Here is a 21714-nt window from a genome sequence, read left to right on the forward strand (position 1 = left end):
TTATAAACTCATTAAGCAAATATTTTCCCAGACACGCAAAGTTCTTGCATTTTTCTATATTTTAAACTCATAAGAATTCCCAAAACCATGAGAGGTATCCAAATGCATGACAGTGGATCCACATTTCTCTCTGAAACACATGCAAAAGAACAAAAGGGAAATAAGAGAAACCACAGGAACTTTGAACAAAATGACGAGCAAGAACCAAAAAAAAAAACAGTTTTGATTTATATTGTTGGTCCTCCCTCCTGCTATCCCTTCTGGGTGTAAACTCTTTTCAACTGTTTACACCCAGAATTTAATCATTTTGATCTATAACTCAAAATAACTCATCAGTACACATCAGAAAATGGTCCAGGAAGTGAGATGTCCACCTTTTTTTGAACACCTCACTATCTTACGGCTTGTAATCTCAATAGCAGACATAAGCATCATCCATAACAAAACAAACAAAACAAAACAAAAAAATAAGGGCAAAGTCATTTGTGGAATAAACTTTAAAGTAAAAAAGGGCTTCCTCTATATTTCTCTTTTTTTGGCATGTCAATCTTTGACAGAATAAGTTCTGATAGGAAACACGATTGTCGGGTCTCTGAGTCAGCCTCTCCTCATAGTTCCTCTGACAGAAAACGCATTTCAAAAATCACCAAAGGACGGATAAAAGAGCAGCGAGACTCAATCTAAATAACATAAGTTGTGTGAACATCCAAGAGCTGAAACTCAGGTTCAAGTGGAAATTGATGAAAAAAAGAGCTTCAAAAAGTGTTTTGTACTATTTTGATTAGAGGAGTCCAGGTGTAGCATACGTTCATGTTCATTCTGGGTTTATTCTCTACATCACTTCAAAGACAAATCATGGATGAAAAACAACCCTGACTTTTTATTTTTTATTTTTAGTGATTTTTGTTTAAAAATAAGCCTGATTTTGCATAAAACAAAATTGCAAGTCACGTTTAAAAATAATTTAAGCAGAACATTGAAAACTGCGAGAAAAAAAAAAGGTATTTGTGTAAATTCTAAAAAAGAAACGGTAAAATCAGAACATTGGTTAGCCTTCCAAATGATAACATTGTCATTATATGGATATTTAGTTAGCTATGTAGTTTGATAAAGCACCCATTAACTCAACCATTTTTTTTAAATATGAAGGTTTCTAGCAATTGTCTTACATTATCTTTAGAAGGAGAAGATTACCTTGAAGACCTGATGTAAAGACATTCAAAGTTTTTACCACACAGAAAGAGAACTTTTATCAGAGTTAAAGAGGGTGTAAGTTCTTTAGCAGGTGAGATAACTAAATTAAATGTTCTGTCCAAACCAGTCCCATTACTCACAACAAGAAAAGCAGAAACAGTTCTGTGGAACGGTGAGCAAAAAACATCAGCAAAACTTTCTGCTTCAAAAATTATTTGGAAAATTGTGGGTATTACGGTGGCATAACAAGACCAAGGAGAGGAAAGAAAAATATGCAGTGAAAACATCTACAAAAGCAAATATAAATGCTGTGTTGAAACACAGACCAATTCAGCCAGCAAAACAAAATACTCAACAAACAGCAAGACACAAAAGAGCTAAGACTGAAGACAGCTTAACCGAGACAGCGTCATCTGGAAGCAAATGGAAGCCAAGGATTAAATGTATACTACATAATATTCAAACAAGTTGGATTCTTGTTATCACAATAAAAATAGCACATGCAGCTTTTCCTTCTTTGAACAGATGTTGAGTGGTGTCACAGTCTCTCAGCCTGATGTTCACCAGGACTCTGAACACTGCTCTTAAGATTACAACCTCTGACGAAACTCTCATTGAGGCATGTGCAAAAGCCCACGCCTTGCATGGTCCTCTTTAGACATGTTTTGCTGTTGCAAGAAGTTTACGATTATGCAGATTACTGTAAACGATTTATTTAAATTGGTGTTTTAAAGTAGAAAGCCAAACATGTAAAACTAAGTTCTGTACTACTGCACTTATTGCATATTTACGACCAAAACTTTCTTTATTCCATCTTTGGCATTCCAAACAAATCTTCAGGACATTCCAGCTTAATTCTGGGCTGCACTTTGTTTTCCATTTTGCTTTTGAGCTTTTTTACATATCTTTCAATTTCAGACATGAACAACCAGCATGCATTGCAAGCTTGAAGGCAGGCGAATAAGCTTCTTTAAATACTGTATATCCACTGATATACTGAAACCCATTTGAGGTGTTTGAAAGTTATCTGGTGAGGGCAACCTTTAGAGCTGGAGCTGTTGTCTGTCGATTTGCTAAACGGTGTCTTTGAGAAGAAGCTCAATAGGATAATACAAAATTAATAGGTTGCGCAACAAGCAATACTTTATATGTTCTCCAGTAAAATACTTAATGCATCACCAATGTGTTAATACAGAGAGTCGTGTGGTGCAATGCTAGACATGAAAGCACGACAAATGAACTCACGGTCACTGCACTGCGTCCCAGTGTAGGAGGTCATGGAGCAGTCGCAGGTGTAGTTCTCCCACTGCTGGATGCAGATCCCCATGTTGGCACAGGAGTCCTCCTGACAAGTTGTGCTTGGACCTGTGGGAGTCCAACAATACCCACCAAACACACAGACAGGCCCTGCATTTAACAAGAACCAGTAAATGACTAGAAATAGCACATACTGAGATATTCTCCTTTGGAAAAGGTTATATTGTTTCTGTGAAACATAAATGGGCCAAGCAATGAAGCCAAAGGAATCATTTTCTTTTATATGACTATCTGGTCTCTTGCAAACAAAACTGCTTTCATAGTTCATCACATGTTGGTACTGCTGTGTAATGTGCATATTCAAAAGGTTAAATTCATTATTCACTTTTATATTAACCTATGATGAATGAAAAAAAAGAAGACCTTCAAGATCAAGATCAATCAAAATCTTCTCCACTTCTTCCTGGTCACAACATAATTGCTCTGTAGGCGACACTCCTTTGAGATTAAACTGACTAAAAAAGGAAAAATGCGTCTATGTTGTCTGTTTAATAACTTAAGAATACATTTTATTTTTTCCCCCCCAAGTTTCAAGACGTTTGGTTTTCAGAAAATGTCCAAAAACCTTTCTAGATGTTTGTCCAAAATTATTTCCAGAAGGATCAGCCAGTCTGAGAAAATGTGTGAAGGCTTGATTTCTGTCTGTTAAAGAAGGATTTCTGACCAGACTTTTAAATCTAAGACTGAAAGAAAGAATGATATCTAAAATAAAGGGAATTTGTTGTTTACATTCCCTTTATTTTTGGTGGCTGATGTGAATCAGGGATTCATGTAAGATGTTCAATGGTTACCAGAGGCGCAGCAGCACCATCTAGTGACGGTAGTAGAGTAGTGCCGTGGCCTCCAACTATAACTTTCAATTGGGGCTTTGAGAGACGCCAAAGAACATCAAATGAGCTTCATGTGATGGAAGCTTGAAAAAATAAAAATAAATAAAGAAAACAAAGTTAAACAGTTAGAATGACAGTGCCGACATAAAGAAAACCAAAGCACAAATAAAATGATTTATTAAAATGAGATGGACACCCAGCTGTGATCGATGAGATTTTATTTGGAAAAATAAACCAATCAACAATCACTTCCCACATTTAATACAATACAGTGCATAACATCACACAGATTGATCTTTTACAGCAACAAACACATTTGTTGAGCTCTGACTTTGTGTTAAAAAAATGTACCTTCAGAGTACATTATGTCCAACTGATGGCAGGTGTAAGAAAAAAACACAGACTTCCATGCAAACAAGAAGAGATTGTGGAGGATGGCCCAGGACCCTCAGAGGATGACAAAAACAACGAAGCAAAAAAGAAAAGCACCGAAGAATGGAAACATTTTCATCCACAGTGACGTTTGTCAGCTAGTGCAAAATGTTTCCATGTGGCGCTGTATTACACTGAAGGCATGGATAAGGCAGGAAGCAGCACAAAACATTCAAACCTTTGGCAAGTCCTGCTTTTAAAACAACAGGCATACACTAGACTCCTGACACATGGTTCATGGCCCAACCTAAACCTGCACAGCTGAATTCAGAAATTCAGGATTGAAGTATTTCATATTAAGCCTCTACAGCTGTCTCTTGACTTAATTCACGGTAGAATTTGTCCAAAAAAAAAAAAACAACAACAACGTTGAGGTGGTATTTAGAGACCAAGAGGTCAGACATATCTGATTTCATCTGCACATTGAAAAGATATTCTATAATAGGCAGCATATTACAGTCAAATTCACTTTTTCATCAAATGAAAACAATTAACCTGGTTTATAATAGAAAAAAAAAGAGCCGTGTTCTAAAACTGGGATTAAAATTTGAACTGTGGGTTGATAATCATTTAACATAGCCATGAATCTAATTGACTGTGCAGGATATAAATCTACGTGTTTGTTTCATATATTACGATTTAACATTTACATCAATGTAGAGAAAACAAATCTTACAAAAGAATGTTGGATAAAAAAACAAACAAACAAAAAAAAACAGCACCAGTAAGTAGTTTACGTTTCTGAACTGGCAAAACTGCTCTGATGGTGGCTGACGGTACAGTAGATAAACAGCCAATGTGGCCGATAATGTGGTGGTGCACATGAGGAAGCACTGGATGTCTGGTATGAAGCTAGCAATGGGTAAATGAGGCAACAAACACAGTTAGTAGGATGGAGTTGCTCCCGTATGGATGCAGCGTTGAGGAGCTACTGTTTGCATTGAGTAGGAAGAAAGGGCTGCTGGAGCTGAAGTTGGAGTTGGACTTTGTGTTGTAGGAGTCTAAATCAGGCAGAGACCTTAGCGACGGTGTACCTTCACATCCGCGCTCGATCTGGCCGCTGCGGAACAAGGCATCGTTCAGGAGGTCTGGCAGGCGACCGTTGAGGTCCATGGAAGCCAAGCAACCCTGGAAGCCTTCTCTGGAAGCCACCAGTTTGGGGAGGTTTCCATACATGCCTGGACCCAGGCCTGCGATGAACAGATCACCTGAAGAAGAAACCGTGGAGAGGAAATATGTTTATGTGGTATATACCAACAGGCTCAGATTGCAGAAAAAAAACTTTCAATGCCCAAAATACTGCACTGCAACAGTTTGCATCACAATTTCAATTCAATGCAAAGATGCTATTACAAATAAGGCAAAGAATGCATGAATGAACCAAAACTGTTGTCAACATCCAATTAATTAATTTAGATGAAATAAAAAAGTATCTGAACATTGTCAAAAAACGTTACAATTTTAACAAAATAAAAAAAGGGGGGGTTAGCTTCATGCCTCTACATCCTGTTAATCTTTTTGAGCAAGTTGTTCATATTGCTGATAGGAAAATGTAATACGGTTTTCTTAAAAGGTAAAATACTATTAATTTAAACGAACAAAAGACCCACAATTAGTCACATTCTCAGCTTACCTTTCAGGTCAAGGTTCTTTGCTCCATTGATAGTCTGACTTGTGGCTGTAGCATCTACTTTCAGTGTGTGGGTATTGCTATTGTCTCGGGTGATGGCCACATTGTGCCACTGATTGTCATTTAGCGACCTTTCACTTTTGCCTTTGATGAGGTTGGGCCCATTTCCAAGATCAAAAACATAGTGGATGTATCTGCAATGAGAAATGCCTTTAGTTTCAAAGAGATCTGGTCAAATGCTTGTAACTTTGCTCTTAAAGTTATATTTTTTGGTTGAAACAAGACATACACATTTGTTTTAAAGCTCCTGCAGAAAATCTTTGCCACAAAAACAAATGAATAGACTATCCTGTTGATGTAAAACCTACCCTTTGACCAATTCTACAGCAATAAAGTCATTTCCATCCCCAGAGTTGAAGAGGATGAAGCCATCAGGGGAAGTGGTCTTGAACTGGAAGAAGAGGTGCATGGATGTGTAGGCCTGCAGAGTAGCCAGACTCAGGTAGCTGCTTTTTGTCTTGAAGGTAACCGGGTCAGCAATAATAGAGCGAACCCCGAAGCGAGCATTGAGCTCACAGTAATCAATGTCGCCGTTCTTGCACAAGTCAATGTACAGCATGCCGTTAAACCTGTGGAAAGGAAGAGAACATGCAGCTAATATTTCTACATTAAGTATACTGGTTAAAATGTCCTTCAGAATATGAAAAGAGGATCATTTTCCCCCAAAGAACCACACTGTCAGACAACAGCACTTTGAAAAGGTGGTAAACATCTCCTAAGGAGTAGATCTAAACATTTCTTGATCAAGAGTTCCCTAGGTTCCTGAAGGTTTCTTGTTATTTACTACTCTTCAGTCTATTACTTGAAATTTTTTTCAGAAATATCTCCATCCATCCATCCATTTTCTTGACACCCTTCTCCCTTAGTGGGGTTGGGAGAGGTGCTGGTGCCCATCTCCAGCTAACGTTCCGGGCAAGAGGCAGGGTCACTCCGGACAGATCGCCAGTCTGTCGCAGGGCAACACAGAGACACACAGGACAAACAACCATGCACACACACACACTCACACTCACACCTAGGGACAATTTGGAGAGACCAATTAACCTAACAGTCATGTTTTTGGACTGTGGGAGGAAACCGGAGCCCCAGCCCAATTTAAACCTTGGCTGGCACCTATCCTAAGTGAGACGTCATTACAAGGTCCATGTCCATGTATTGACTTCAGAAATATCTGTTCTTCTTTATTAAGATTTTCTCTATTGCTATTAGCTCCAAAAAGAGATGAGCTGGAAAAAGCATACAGGAGATGGTTAAATGAAAAGTGCTGAATCTCTCAGCTCCCATGCCTGCTCTTCCCTGGATTTTGGTTTTCTGTTTTTTAAAGATGAGACTTTTGAATGCCACTCTAAAAAGAAAGAAAGAAAAAAAAACTAAGCAAGTATTTCATTAGGCTCACATTTGTGTATTAAAATATTTGGTAACACTTTATTGAAGGGGTATGCATAAGACTGACTTGACACTGTCATAAATATGACACATCTGTCATGAACATAAAGAAGTCTTTATGAATGTTTATGGCAGTTGTCATGAAATGTAATTTGGTAAATAATGACACTTTTCATGCAAAGTTGCTCTAAAAGTTGAATTAAAAGTCCATTAAAAATTCCAACTTTGCATTAAATTATCATAATTTACAAAATCATGCAAAGTTGGCACTTTTAATGGACTTTTAATGCAACTTTTAGAGCAACTTTGCATGAAACGTGTCATTTTTTACCGAATGACGCTTCATGACAACTGTCATAAACATTCATAAAGACTTCTTTATGTTCATGACAGGTGTTATGTTGTGTTTATGACAGTGTCAAGTCAGTCTTATGCACACCCCTTCAAATAAAGTGTTACCAAATATTTTTTATTGTTCTTATGGAATATTCCAATCTTAAATGTGATGGTTTATTTGCTAACTCTTTCATTATTTTTGTCATGAGTACATATACTGTTCAGAAAGCATGAATAACCTACTTACTCTGGTCAGGCAGTGTCAGTGGCTTGGTTAACATCAGATTAACATTATTGGATTCAAAATGTTTTTAGATTTAGTCAACTGAGGAAGTAGCTCTTTCCACCACCACTTGTATGATTGGCTACAAGTCTTTGTCTCCCTGTCTCTGCGCTGACAGGATTTGGAAGTTGGCATCCTATTTGTAGCTTTAGTGAAGAGCTAATTCACTGCCTTTAAGTCTCTAAATTATAAAAAAAATGAATTGCTATTAGGTATTGTTTTAACTTTTTAGAGGACACGTTTCTTCAAATATGTCACCCTTTTATTCCGGGGCCCATCTCTAGAGAGCCCCAGCCCAATTTAAACCTTGGCTGGCACCTATCCTAAGTGAGACGTCATTACAAGGTCCATGTCCATGTATTGACTTCTGAAGTAGATAGAATACAGGATTTAGTCTGAAATGTATTTTTATATTGCCTTCCTCTCCCCATTTAAAGTAGAAATGACGGCAAAATGTACCTCAGGCTCTGGAGGTGACCGATGAAGCTGGATGGGATGGTGGAAACGAACCGGCGTTCTGTCATGATTCCCGTTTCGATGTTGTGGAACTCCAGCCGAGTGTGATCGCCCACCATTTGTCCTGCAGACGGGGAGGGTGCAGGGGATGGGTTGAAAAGAAAGACAAACAAAACGAAAAGAAAAGAGAACTCTGTCTGACACTAACACAAAAGGGCTGATTTAAGGAAAAAAATTACATTAACAGTATTAGAGGAATGCTTCATAGCTAACACACCCCAGCATGGTGATAATACACTGAAAAAAGCAACACTGAGAACATTTCCAGTTGAAGCAGGATTAAGTACCTTCTGCTACATCATCGTCAACCGTTAGCTTGTAGGTTTTGCCCCGACGCACCACGCGCACTGTATGCCATTCATTATCATTGAGCTTTTGCCCGGCATACAGGGTCTCCGGTCCCTTGCCTGAGAACAATGGTCAGTCACAAAGTTAAGGACAAAGTGAGCCTCAAACCAAACCTTTGTCTTCCCACCAGTCAGTCTGGGCACAAACTTGTCACGCTATGAAGAGACTTGGAAATGTATCCAAGAATGGATCTAATTCATTTGGGAAACAAAGGTTTGGTTCAATCAGTGAATTACACAATGAAAAAAAAAAAGACAAAATAGTTGACAATGCGTTCATATTATATATTAGATTTATGCAGCAGAGAGGGAAAAATGCTTCTACTCATTACAGGCCCACAGAAGTCTTCTTCCAACTGCATTTTGAAACTAACTGAAACACTGCTTAGAAAATATAACTTTTGGATAAATGCTTAAAGAATTTGATATGATATATGATAAAAAATGCTTAAAGAATATCCACACTATTATCAAACCTTCAATTGTATTAAAGATCAGATGAAGAAGCAGTTATTTTAACTAAATTATTGTGCTGCATATGTCTTGGCAGGTTCAACGTAATCTTTTACCACCGATTCTTTAAGCTTAGCTCTAACTCACATTACAAATCAAAGTGAAAATCATACTGGTATGATCAAAATTGGAAACACAGCTCAGTTTAACCTCAGTTTAACTCTAGAGCTCCCGTAAAGCTTCTTAAGGCTCTTAATGCTGCTGGGTTGACTCTTTTAAAAAGCCGACATAACTTCTATATTTCAGGATTAGTGGCGTTAAGATTGGTAGACTGGGGTATTGGTCTCTTTTTAAAGGGGACAAAAGGGGGTACTTTAGATATAAGATCCCATATTTCAGCCTACACCTGTACACACTACAGGAGAGTTCGACTGACGGTCGAACTTTGAACTCAGACCAAGTAGTCAGGTGTTGTTTGGAGTTTCGTGGAGAGAACTTTGGAAGTATAACATTTCATATCATTTTCCAGGGTCCATTCAGTCTCTGTACGATCAATGGAAGAGATGGTTTTTCTTTGCTGGTAATATCCCTGACTCGTCATCATGTGTTAGACTCTGCTGGTGTTACCCTCTATCAACAATTGCTGCTCTTTGTCTTTCCTGAGGGGGTCTTTGAATCCCTGTACAACTCAAGATTAGCCCTTTGTTACCAAATTTGCTCATTACTTTAATGGACAGATTTTTTTCTGATGTAGCCAGGGGGCAGAAGGTGTGCAGCTTGTGAAGAGTCTTTGGATGCTATTACCTCTGATAATAGCAGTGATCAGAAGTTGATTTGAGTCACAGAGCAGAAACATCTGTGATGTTATTGGCCTGAATGACTGTAAACACCCTCAAGATTGAAGTCATGGTCAATAGCTCCATGGCTGGCTTTGGAAAGCAATGTCAGTCATAGAGGAAGTGGTGAAAGGGACGTTGCTTTGGGAATCTTTGATGTCCCTGCAGTTAGTCAAAAAAGCTAAAGCGGGAAATCGCAGAAATGACCCCAAAAGGGCTATGCTAACCAAACCCATACCATGTTTTGCTAACAGAAATTCCTCCTTCTTGTGCGTGACATGCATACACAATCAGGTCGAAGGGTCCAACGGGTTGACACCAAAGATTACAATGTGAAATATTATCCCTCTGGTATTACATTTGCATAGAATAAACGGTTCTTTTGCATTGGTAAGAGTTGACAATTTATTTACTTTTAAAAGACATGTCATATTCAACATGCAATCGGAATTAGGAAAGGTTGGTACAGTTTGTATAGTAACGATGATCGATATTTAAATTAAAAGTATTGTATGCTTTGTTTCAGTTTAACTATCTTGGTAATGCACATCCATGTGTCGTTTTAATACAGCAATACCTAAAAAAGCAACTTTGTATCATAAGATCTCCAGCATGGAAAGACTGGAAGGGGTTTCCATATTTCTGCTTCTATAATGCATCATTAAACCACTCCAGGAATTTGAGTGAATTTCATGGAGCAAGCGAAGGCTGGAAGTCCTTGACCTCCTATCCCTCAGAAGGCACAGCATCAAGAACCAACACACATCAACAGCTGATAGATGGATCAGGAATCCTCATGACATAGTCAGATTTTTTTTTTTTTTGCACTGCTTTTCCAACAAATTTAGTTTCAGGATCACCACTGATCACCTTGAATATTTATGTGTTAAGATTAGAAAGAATTTTAAACTTCCACAGATATATGCAGTAAGTTGGATGACATTAAGATGATAAAATTCCTTCTTTTATAATCCTGGGGATTTAATTAACATGCCTTTAGTTTGAGCCTTTGCATTAATAAGGTTTTCATTCACTATGCCACCATTACTGAGCCTGTAAGGCATAAGTAGCAATCCCAACCTTTGGTCCTCAAATGGGCAGTGTCCTGCAACTCTTCTGTCATAAAGGTTGGTTTTGTTTGGTTATTTGTTTGTAATTATTGAAATAAATAATATCAGAATTAAGACTAAAACCCCTTCAGATGTCAACCGAAAGGAACATTTTCTAATCTCAATTTTTTTTTTTTTTTTTTACTCAAAACCGACACAAACTCAACATCCACATAGTAAAGGTTGAAGTAAAGTGGAAGGCAGTGCAGAGCAGATACAAGAAGAAAAGACAACAAGTACAACAAAATGAAACTTGAGTGTTAACTTACTGGAGTTACAGTTTATCCTGATACAGTCTAGATGGGGAAGAATAAATGACAGATGAAATTGCATCCTTCAAGGTTATAGCTGCAGACATCCAAAAACAAGAAGTCCACCCTTCCGGGGACGCACACATGCAGGAGGGTAGCCATTTTATTTCCTTGGATTCTTATCTTTAATTTCATACCAATTGATCAGAAAAAAAGCATAGACAGAGGAAGGTAAAGAGTTAGTTTTTTTCATAAAGTTTAGGCTTAACATTTTCGTTTTTTTCTTTACTTTAAAATGGCCACTTATGGTACCAGCTACGAGGCTTTTCCAACCCAATGGCAGAGATTAAATGTTTGCTGCATTCTTTTGTTTCCAAGTCACAGATTTTTGCAGGAGAAAAGCAGGTTGATTAGCTTTTCACGGAGAGAATAGAGTTTAACGATGCAACGCAAAGCCTGTCCAGCTGCTGCCAGCAGCTGTGAGGACATCGTGGGTTGGTCACCACGTGGCTGGTGGGTCATGTGTCGTCAACCGCAACAGAAAAGTGGGAGCAAACAGCCTCGATCCAATCAGCACCAGCACCATACAGAGGCACAGGATCCCCAGTTGTGAAGTATGGAGCGCTGCTCGGCTACTATGTTTGGTCCTAAGCTGCACCAGGAGCTCAAACTGGGAAGATCTACACTTTTAGGAAGAAATTACAGGCTATTATGAGCAGAGAAGGAAATATAAGGGGCTTAATAACTGATGGGTATAAATGTAATCAGTGAGAAAACAATCTAAATGGGATTTATAGATCATCTAACACCTGTTAACACTATCAATCCTAAATGTTCTATAAGACAGATATATGTATGTAGCATTTACTGTACAAATTAAAATAAGAACCTCAGTGTTTGGAGGTTCATGGGGTCGCAGCCAGCTGCAGGTTTTGCTGGGCTCTGTTCTCGGGCTGTTCGCCTGACGGGCCGCAGGCTTAAGGCCTTTGAAGGGGTGAATACCATCTTTTGACACAGCATGATGGAAGAATGAAGCTGACAGGAGAATGGAAAGAACAAGACACTGACAAAGCACACAGTTCATTAAAGATACTGTTGTTAGCAAACAAAAGACATGATCTGGAGTTAGTGAGAAATGCAGAAAGAGTTTATTCAATTGTTCTCACTGATAGACTCAGAAGCTAGGATATTCTGAGTGTTTGTGCTGCAACTGTCTCAATGGTTCTGTGAAGAAATTCTATTTCTTGTGTCAGAGATTATCTAAATTGTTTTAGCCATAGAATAACACCTGTGTGCAGAAACTGTTTTTAATACTCATGCAAACAAGAGAGAAAATGTAAACTATAAGTCTATTTCAAAATTTAAGGTCACTGGAAGAATTAAAGGGATGATAGAAGACAGGAAAAGCAGTGAATCGGAGACGTTACCCCTGGAAGGTGAAGCGTCTCATGGCGAAGATGGAGATGTGGGGGCAAATGAATGAAGAAAGAGCTGCTGGTGCTGCAGGTGTTTTGGTTATACGATACCTAGGTTGACTGTGAGTTTGACGCGGCTCCCATCCAACTCGAGCCGCAGTGTGTCGGCCGAGTCCTGGGAGGTGGTGGCCATGAGGAGGCCGTAGGCCCGCTGTGAACGGAACCGCAGGGAGACATCTTCGGCCTCGGTGTGCATGACAGTTGGCATCACCACCTTCATGTACATGCTTCCATCATAGGAGAGAATGGAGGCCTCTGTGGGAGAGAGACCAGACGGATGATGAACTTGACCTTTCCCTTGCAACAGGGATCAGCATATCCAGTTCTGGAGGATTACTGCTCTGCAACTTTTCAATGCATTCCCGCTTTAACACACTTGACTCAAATAAATGGTTAATTATCAAGCATTTGAAAAACTAGCTGACATCCCAAGGAGGTAGTTCAGTCTTACAGGCCGCTGGCATTCAAGAATTGGAGTTAGTGACCTCTGACCTGGGAGAACAGCTTTTCTTCCAGTCCCTTTGAAATGTTTGTCAGGACCATGGGTCTAGTCAAAAGAATCTTATGTTTTATAACGTAGAATCCTGAGATTTATCATGTTTAGATTTTTTCAGAATGTCTGTTGATCAAAGGGTTCGAAAACCTTTGACACTGTCCACAGATCACTATAAACAAGAGTTCCAGCATATTTTTAACTCTAAAACACTTGTCACATAAAATCCAAATAAAATGCCCACAAACATGAGAAAAGGTTAAAAAATTGTACCATTTTCAAATCTTGAATTTTTTAGCAGAGTTTGAAATCTTCTAACATAAAGAAGAAAAAAAAAACGTTTATAATCCTCTTTAGTGTTTTCCGATATGTAGTATCTACACAAAAGATAGGCTTATATACAGTACATTTATTTAAATTAACATTTTATTAACATTTTATTTATTGTTTCCTGGATTTAACAAATGTGCCTTGAAAGCTCTAGTTTATTCCAGGTGCTGTTTGTCCCCAGCTGGACAGCATGGCTGGTTTCCTTTTGGGGGTTTCTGCTGAAATGAATCAGACGTGATTATTGTTCTTGTCACAAGAATTTAATATGATAAATGATCTAACATTGTGCTGAAGCATTAGGTGTCCTCTAAATGTCCTTTTGTTCCCTTTTACTGCATGATCAGTTGGGTGTAGGGGTGTCAAAAGGCCACTTGGGGGAGACAAAGTCCATCTCCCGGCTTGCCATAATATATTGCCAAAACAAATCGCAAATTTAAACGTTAAAAAATCAGGCTTGAAATAATCATTTAAGCTTTATTAAGTGTTTTGCACAAAAATTAGGCTCCTATCAGGTTTGAATTAAAGACTCGACATGTTCTTTGTCAACATGTTTTTCTGCAGATAGGGTAGAGGAAGGCAGCTGAGACTGAGAAGGTGTCGCATTACTATTTAAGCCCTCGTTCCAGCTGCGATGTGGCCTGTCAGATTAAGTCCGACACTTCATGTTTACTTGGATGCAACTGCTTGGGAGACAAGCAGCTGCATCCATACTAGAACAGTACTAGTATGGAGAAAAGAGGGTGTCCGCACAATTAATATACTTAAAATGCACTGACTAAGACCTCCATGCACTGTGTCTTAGTACAGGTGTATCAAACAATAATTCTTTATTATTATTATTATTATTATTTTTTATTTTTTTATTTATTTATTTATTTTTTTCATTAATTCGATTTGAAAACGCTTGCATATTATACAGATTTAACACAGAATAAATTGAACTCTGTCAATTTTGATGGTTGTCAAGTAATAAAAGCTCAGAATTCAATTTCTCACAATTTAAAAAATATTAAATAAGATCAGTAAAAAAAAAAAGTATTTTCAGGTATAGAAATATGGCTTGACCCAAATCATGGGAAGACTGCTGACTTGAACTTTACACTCTAGAGGCAGGATAAGAAACAACATGTTACCACTAAGGAAGCTCCCAAATTACTACATCCAAATCTACCAATGGAAAGTTAAATGGAAAGAAAGAGTCTGGTAGAAAAATGTTAGGGTTAAGTATTATCAAGAAGAAGATGAGAGACATCAGACCCAACAGATGAACCAAAGGCTGCTGGGCTTCCTTAACAGCTCAACAGTCCCATAAGCTGCTTGCCTCCATGACACACTACAAGTAGTAATTCTTGTAAAGAGGTCGCCTATCAAGTATTAAATACATATGCTGTACAGTATAGCTTGACATATGTTTCAGCAGGCTAAAATATCTCATGTAAAATCTTTATTTTTATTGATCATATGTAGTAATGTTACTAAAGTTTTCTAATGAACTGAGCTGTGGGTTTTAATCAGAAATAAATAATGGTTGTCAAAACTAATGTATTTTAAAGAATGACTCTTATATATTGCTCTTTCTGAAATGGATTTAGATAATGACTCTTGGCCACAATGGTTTCATTTCTATTGACGTGCAGAAATGAAACCAACAGTTTATCATGACTGAAGTTTTCTTTTTGCAAAAACAAGCATCACCTCATGGCCACAGTGGCTGAAAAGTGACCCTACACCTTTCGGCTCACTTTAAATGCACAGTTCTATACAAATGCAAATGGTTTCGTCCATCTTCACAGTTCGCCTGGCTGCTGCTGCTCATCCTCAGCTCTACTTTAACACTTTATTACCAGAGGACTAAATCAGCTCGACATGACGGATCCGATTCTGAAGAAGCAGGAAAATATCCGATCCTTTCTGATGCAGCAGGAAATGACATCAGGGGGTAACATGCAATACCAGCAAAAACTAAATAATGATAATATGCTCCCTTTAGATAAACCTGGAGTTTTATAAATTATTAATAATGACAGTAGAAAAGTGCAACTAATTTCCTTTAAGAGAAAAAAATACGAGGGCCAAAGTTTATTTAAGATTATAATGATGTAATAATGATGAAAAACACACAGGGGCTGGTTTCACTCATCAAATTATGGAAGGCAAATAATATCTCCTGAGAGTGAAATGAATTTTTAAAATCTTTTAGAAAATGTTTCTAATCAGATTGACCCACGATGACCTGCGTCTTCTCCCCTCCAAAGCAATCATGGTAGTCAGAGGTATTAGTATTATTCAGTAGGCTACTGGATGGGGAAAATCAGGGGGGAAAAAAACTTAATTAGTAGATATGATCAGAAAGTGGCTACTTGGTATGCTAAAGAAATGTGAACAATTTGAAAGGTTAGGGATGTATTGGTTTCCATCTCTGATCAATCTTTAATAAACTGTCTCAGCACAAGAAGGAAATTAATCAGGCGTACAGGACAGTTTTCTCTGATTGACAGTCTGAAGTGCAGCATGAAAATGGACAAATGGTGCTTGTACACAACATCCCCATGGCATGACGGTGCCTCCACTATGCTTCACTGTCAGAATGGTGATGAGCGAGTAGCCGTGCCTGGTTTCCTTCAAACAAGACGCCTGGCATTCACACGAAAGAGTTTCAATCTTTGTCTCATCAGACCAGAGTATTTTGTTTCTCAAGGTTATGTGCCTTTTTGCCTCTCTACCACTCCCTACCTACCTTAAGTGGAATCAGCTGTAAGATAATTAATTATGGTGGAGGCATCAGAAAACATAAAAAATGAAACTGTTCAAACATAGGATGCAGCATGCACTTTATACAGTTTCTGTTTAGAAATATAAAATCGCTTGACAAGCTCCGTAAGTTATCACCTTAGTAGTACTCATTCAGCCGTGCTGCATGGCGGAGCAGAGTCTCAACAACAATTATTGATGTGCTATGAAGGCAAATATGTAATGACAGAAAAGTGGAGGGCAAAAAAAAAAAAAAAGTAATATGATGGAAAAAGACACGATGCCGAAGCAAAGTTATCTGCCAAGAACAACCATAACCTCTCGTTTAGAGGAATGCTACAAGAAGGAAGCTGAACTGAAAACACGACTAATGACATAAAGTGTCGCTCTCACTTCTAACTGTAGACTGAGCTGACAGCAGACAGCTATATCACAGCTAGTGTCCACTTCTTGGACATGGAGTGGCAAGTAAAGTCTGTGGTCGTCCTCATAGACCGTGTTCCTGTCTAAACACAACTCGGTTCATGAGGGATTAATTGGTTCAGATATTTTGTTCTCTTTGTCATTTTTTTTAAATTCAGCAACCTAATTGGTTATTGTTTTATATTTCTGAATATGTCTCAGTTTAATAATGTCAGAAAACCACAATTTTCTGTTTATTCAGTCATTATTCAATACAACTAAAACAATAAGTTGTTAAACTATAATGATACTATGATAAATTTCACCCCTCATGTGATGGAAAAAACCCTTTTGATACAAGCGGAAACTCTGGTCATCAGAAATAAATAAAATATTTGGATTTTCTATTTTTATAAATTTGCAAAACACTCAAAACTTTTTTCCACTTTGTCATAATGGGGCATTTGTGAGTAAAAGTTTGAGGAAAGAGATTAATTTAATAAGCAACATAAGAAAAGAGAAGCATTCCAGATCCACAACTGTGGCTGTTGTGCGCCAAATGATTTGTTCACAGGAGTTCATTAACTGTGAAAGTTTTTCTCCTAGTAGGTTCCTGGCCTTGGGAAGACCTTCTTTACAACTGTGTGGTGAATTCAGGAGAGACTCAACGCTGAACAGAAAAAAAATTGTGTGTCAGCTGTAAACGGATTAGGAATTAATTTACATCTCTCTGAAGACAACGTCTGCAGTCAGCTCAGCAGTAAAGCCGGACGGTGGTGAGATTATGAAGAGGCAGAAGGATGAAGGAGAGCAGAACATTTTTACTCAGGTGAGAGTGTGTTGTAATCTACGATTCGCTTGTTTAAGACATCAATAAGAAGGCTTTATACAGAGCACAGCAGCAGGATGCACACAGCCTCCAAACATTGAGAGCAAAACATGTCTATTTTGGTGGTGACTTGTTTGCCTTAAGCTTTTAGTTGACTCGAGGTAGATGTAAACATATTCTTCCATCATTTGGTTTGAAATGGAAAAAGTAAAAGGTAAAAATAAAAAAAATATTTAAAAATCAAGGCATTTTAACAATCTGCCTATGATGAGGCACATTGATAGATACTTTGTAGCCAGAGAGGTTTCATTTTCTGATTGGAGCTAATAACGTTGTTTCTAGGTTGACTTGAGTTGCAGCATAAAAAAAAAAAAAAACTCCAAAAAACAAAACCTGGATTACCGGTATCAGCTAAGCTTTTCATCTAATTTGATTTTAATGCTGGATTGCAGTAATCTTTATGTGTATTTGGATATCCTATTTTAGGAAAACCTGTCAGGATTTGTTCCTCAGCTCCTCCTCATTTCAAGTCATGTTTTATATTCAATCATATGACGAGTTGCTGTAATCAGGTGAGGGTATTTTTGAACTCGGTGCACGTAATTTTAATGTCACGTGTAAATTTGAATCTCAGACCGTTACTGCGGTTTAACGCCTTCTGCTTTTTTGGCCACATTTCTTTGCTGTGTCACCACATTCCCTCTGATTTAAGCTATAATTTGCTCTCGTATTCACATCAAGGCACACAAAATGCAAATCCAAACCCCAGTTTACCTCTCTCACAGGTACGTGACCAGTACCCGGTGCCAGTGCAGTCACAGATGAATCGGTTCCAACCCTCTTTGCAGACTCCCCGGTTTTTGCATGGATAGCTCTCGCACTGCTTTCCTTGCTGCTTGTTGCATGAGGGTTTGATACCGGCACCATTTTGTGCCTCTGCGATCTGACGGATGTCCTTGCTGCGACCGTCGATGAAAAGGTCACGGATGCACCCGACGTAGCCGTAGTTGAGCATTGCCGTCCAGAGCTCGGTGGGCAGAATGAGGTTGGAGCGGTCAACTGGAAGGCCTCCCAGATACATGTCTCCCTCCAGGTCCAGAATTTCACTCTCACCACTGGCTGTAAATGGCGTCCGTCTGCTGTTTACAGAGATGGTACCTGAGGCAGTCAGGGATATGACAGGTTAACGAAAAACAACAGCTGGAGCAACACGTCAGAAAAATGTAGTGCTATGCTCTCCACACAACCACTGGTTTGACATTGTGGGCAGAAAATACTTTGAGTGTTCCAAATATTAGTTCATTTGATACATGAACCATTGAATTTCAAATGTTAGTTCTGGCGCTTCAATGGGGGTGTGCAGTGCTTCTTTGGGGCTAAAAGCCAAGGCATCAAGTCTTGGACCTAATAGAGTTAAAAACTCAATTTTAGGCGTTTGGAAGTTTTTGCTGCTAGAAAAAGTCCATATTTTTTGTCTGATAACCTCAACAATTGGTTAATATTAGTGAGGCCCTCGTCTTATGAGGATATTTAGAATCTGTAAAGAATATGAAGAACTGTAGAGGTACACCGAGCAAAGTAGGAAAAAAAGATGCCTGATTTGAAACTTTACTGGATATGGCTTTCCTGAAAAAGCTTTCAGTGTGTAATTGGAGTCTAAGTCACTGACTCAAGTACACATCACTTTTCACTTTTACTAATATTTTCTTTAAATAGTGGTTAAAGTCTGACCATTTTAATCTAAGATGTTTTAAGTTTGAACATGTAGATGTGAATGATTTGATGTGTGACTACAACCAGCACCACTTGGCGTAAGACTTACAGGCACTTCCTCAATTATCTGACATTCAGAACAACATGAAGATCTGCAGACAGGTGATTTCTGGGAAACACATTATCAGTACTAAGAAAGTTTGATAGGGGTCACATAGTGGGCTTGGACAAAACTGGCAAGCATATACTACGTCAAAACCTGACCATTCCCTTTGAGTGCTTAATTATAAAGGCAGTGAGTCTAACTCATCGACAGCAATTCCCGTTTCTACAAACAGCTACTTTGCTTACCAGAGCGTCCATCTCTCTGAATGTCCACATGGTACCATGCCCCATCGTTCACCTTTGTCTGGGTGGCTTTCACCTTTATTGTCCCTGAGCCCATATCCAATAGCAGGTACAGGCTCCCATCTAGGAGCTCCACAGCAAAGAAATCCACCTGTGCAGGAAAACCAGAACACACCAATAAGGAAAAGCAGCATGTTTTTTTTTTTTTTTTTTGGTCTAGCAACGTCCTGCATTTGCAGACACGGTGAGAGGAACATTATAGAAATGGGAGTAAAAATGTAAATAAAATATATTTCAGGGGTCACAAACTAACCTTGGTGTTTTTCTGGCTACGAGCAGTATCTTTGCGCTCCTGGCGCTTTCCGTGAGTGAAGAGGATGAGTCCATTGGGCTCAGTTGTGCGGAAGTCGAAAGAGATCGATCCCATCCTCTTGGTATTCCACTTGGGGAGGCTGATGTACGCCTCTGGAGTCTCAAAGGAGATTGGATCCAACGTGGCCACGTTCTCACATTTGTAGGACACCTCACCTTGGATTTTCATCTTTGGATCCAGAATCCGAGCCATCCTGGACAACTCCAGACGGATGTCATTGTTCTTGTACACCACCTGTGATGAGTAAATTATGGATTTGGGTATTCTTCTCTAAATGCAGCAATGAAGTCACCACCAGCTCAAAAGCATGACATTAAAACAACGTCACTTCAATTTATGTTTTTGCAATTAGACAAAGAATTAAAAAAATAATAATAATTATCTGGGTTTTCCAGATGAATACAGTCGTCATCTGTGAAAATGAATTTCTATTCAAGCTCCTGTTAATTAACAGCATGCCTATTCAGACTATATAATGACGGACACATTCTCCATTTGAAAAAATACATGGCTTAACCTATTATTAAGGATTCTAAATAATGATGACAGATGTATTTTATGTCAGTGTTCATACATCGTCACAATATTAAACAGTTTAAATAAAAATAACCAAAGATGAAAATTACACAACTAAGACCAATTCAAAAGTCAGGTAATGTAGGAACAATTTTGGCTATTTTTGCCAGTTTATTTCCCCAAAACAAGCAAGCCCTGTGATAAAGCAAAATATTCGATGAGGTAAAGCTCTTCTCAGCCCTCCTCACTGTGTGAAGCTACAGCTTTTGGATGAAGATCTGCAACTAAAACAGATTTATGACAAACGACAAAAGACTTCAACGAAAATTATCAGAGCAAAATCTCTTAGGTCTTTCTATCAGCATAAATATTAATGCCTAAATCTGTTGGTGTTGGATATGAGAGTTAAATCCATAAAAGAGACTGAGTGGGGATCTCACAACGAACAACTGCGCCTGCTGAGGGATCAAAGATTACAGAATTTTTTTTAGGACCAACAGAGAAAAACTAAATTCTTGTGGAAACTCTCACAACTTGAAGAAGCAAATAGCATTACATGGCAAAGTTATTCAGAAAAATCCCGTGGGTTATATCCCTGTTCCACTCCCCAATAAAATGAATGAGACATAATTTAAAATATGTTAAGCTTAACCCACTAGTGACTATGATTTGCATAGTGTTCTTTTTTATACTCATGATGAGCATTTGGATCATGTATCTGAGGTTGTGAAAGTGTTTGTGGGTTTTGGAATGACTGTCAATGTTGGCTTTGATATGTCAATATGCTAATGTTTATAACGTTATAGAAAATATCATACACAAGATCCAGTTTGCACTTGATTGTAAGAGTAAATGAACATTGATCTATAAAATGTTTCTCACAAAAAAAAAAAAGATTTTGTTTACTTCTCCCTCCATACAGTAGAACATCATGAAAGGATCTGAAGGAATTTCACAAAGCGAGACAAAAGTGGACAGCCATGATCTCCGATCCCTTAGATGGCTCTGCGTCTAAAACCAGCACTGGATCAATCACTGATCGACAAGGAATTACCTCAGAAAACCGTAGTCAGGACCTACTTACATTCATTTAATGCTGTAGTTACAATTTTTCACAAAAGCTTTTTTTTGCACCTGCAATACTAAACAAGAGACAAGAGAAGTTTATCCACTATGCACAGAGAGTCTTGTTATTGATCCATTATGAAGGACAGAGAGATCATGCACCCGTGTTTTTGCTCCCTCATTTTTTTCCTGCTTTGTCTCTGACAGTTTTATTATGATGATGCATCACCTGGATGAGATTACATTATGATGCATTCAGTTGAATACTTATTTGTCGGTAAAAGACGTAATTTAACTGTATTATTGAAACACACAGATATTTGCTCCTACTGGAGACAAAAAGCACCATGTTACACAGATTGGGATCCGTTCTTCAGTGTTCTTTGAGAACATTGAGTGTTCAATGTTATGTGCCTTTATTGTTCTTCAAGCAATTTCC

At 38.3% G+C, this 21714-nt stretch overlaps 1 protein-coding gene across 7 annotated transcripts in view; it reads right to left on the reverse strand.

Moving 5' to 3' along the window:
- nrxn3a (neurexin 3a) overlaps positions 1-21714 on the reverse strand; it is a 119908-nt gene that overhangs the window by 30920 nt on the left and 67274 nt on the right. For all 7 annotated transcript variants that reach the window (XR_532656.2, XR_532655.2, XM_008400154.2 and 4 more), the window contains exons 8-18: positions 19635-19928; positions 19325-19472; positions 18035-18418; positions 12507-12710; positions 10999-11025; positions 8272-8391; positions 7928-8048; positions 5772-6032; positions 5407-5597; positions 4808-4981; positions 2440-2559 (exon numbers count right to left, since the gene is read on the reverse strand). Coding sequence is in view for 5 of the 7 variants with exons in the window: in XM_008400154.2 (XP_008398376.1) it covers positions 2440-2559; positions 4808-4981; positions 5407-5597; positions 5772-6032; positions 7928-8048; positions 8272-8391; positions 10999-11025; positions 12507-12710; positions 18035-18418; positions 19325-19472; positions 19635-19928 (2044 nt within the window). In the remaining 2 variants the exon portion in view is untranslated. The remainder of the gene's footprint in view (positions 1-2439; positions 2560-4807; positions 4982-5406; positions 5598-5771; positions 6033-7927; positions 8049-8271; positions 8392-10998; positions 11026-12506; positions 12711-18034; positions 18419-19324; positions 19473-19634; positions 19929-21714) is intronic.

Source organism: Poecilia reticulata, linkage group LG22, assembly GCF_000633615.1.
Source record: "Poecilia reticulata strain Guanapo linkage group LG22, Guppy_female_1.0+MT, whole genome shotgun sequence".
Lineage (NCBI taxonomy): Eukaryota > Metazoa > Chordata > Actinopteri > Cyprinodontiformes > Poeciliidae > Poecilia > Poecilia reticulata.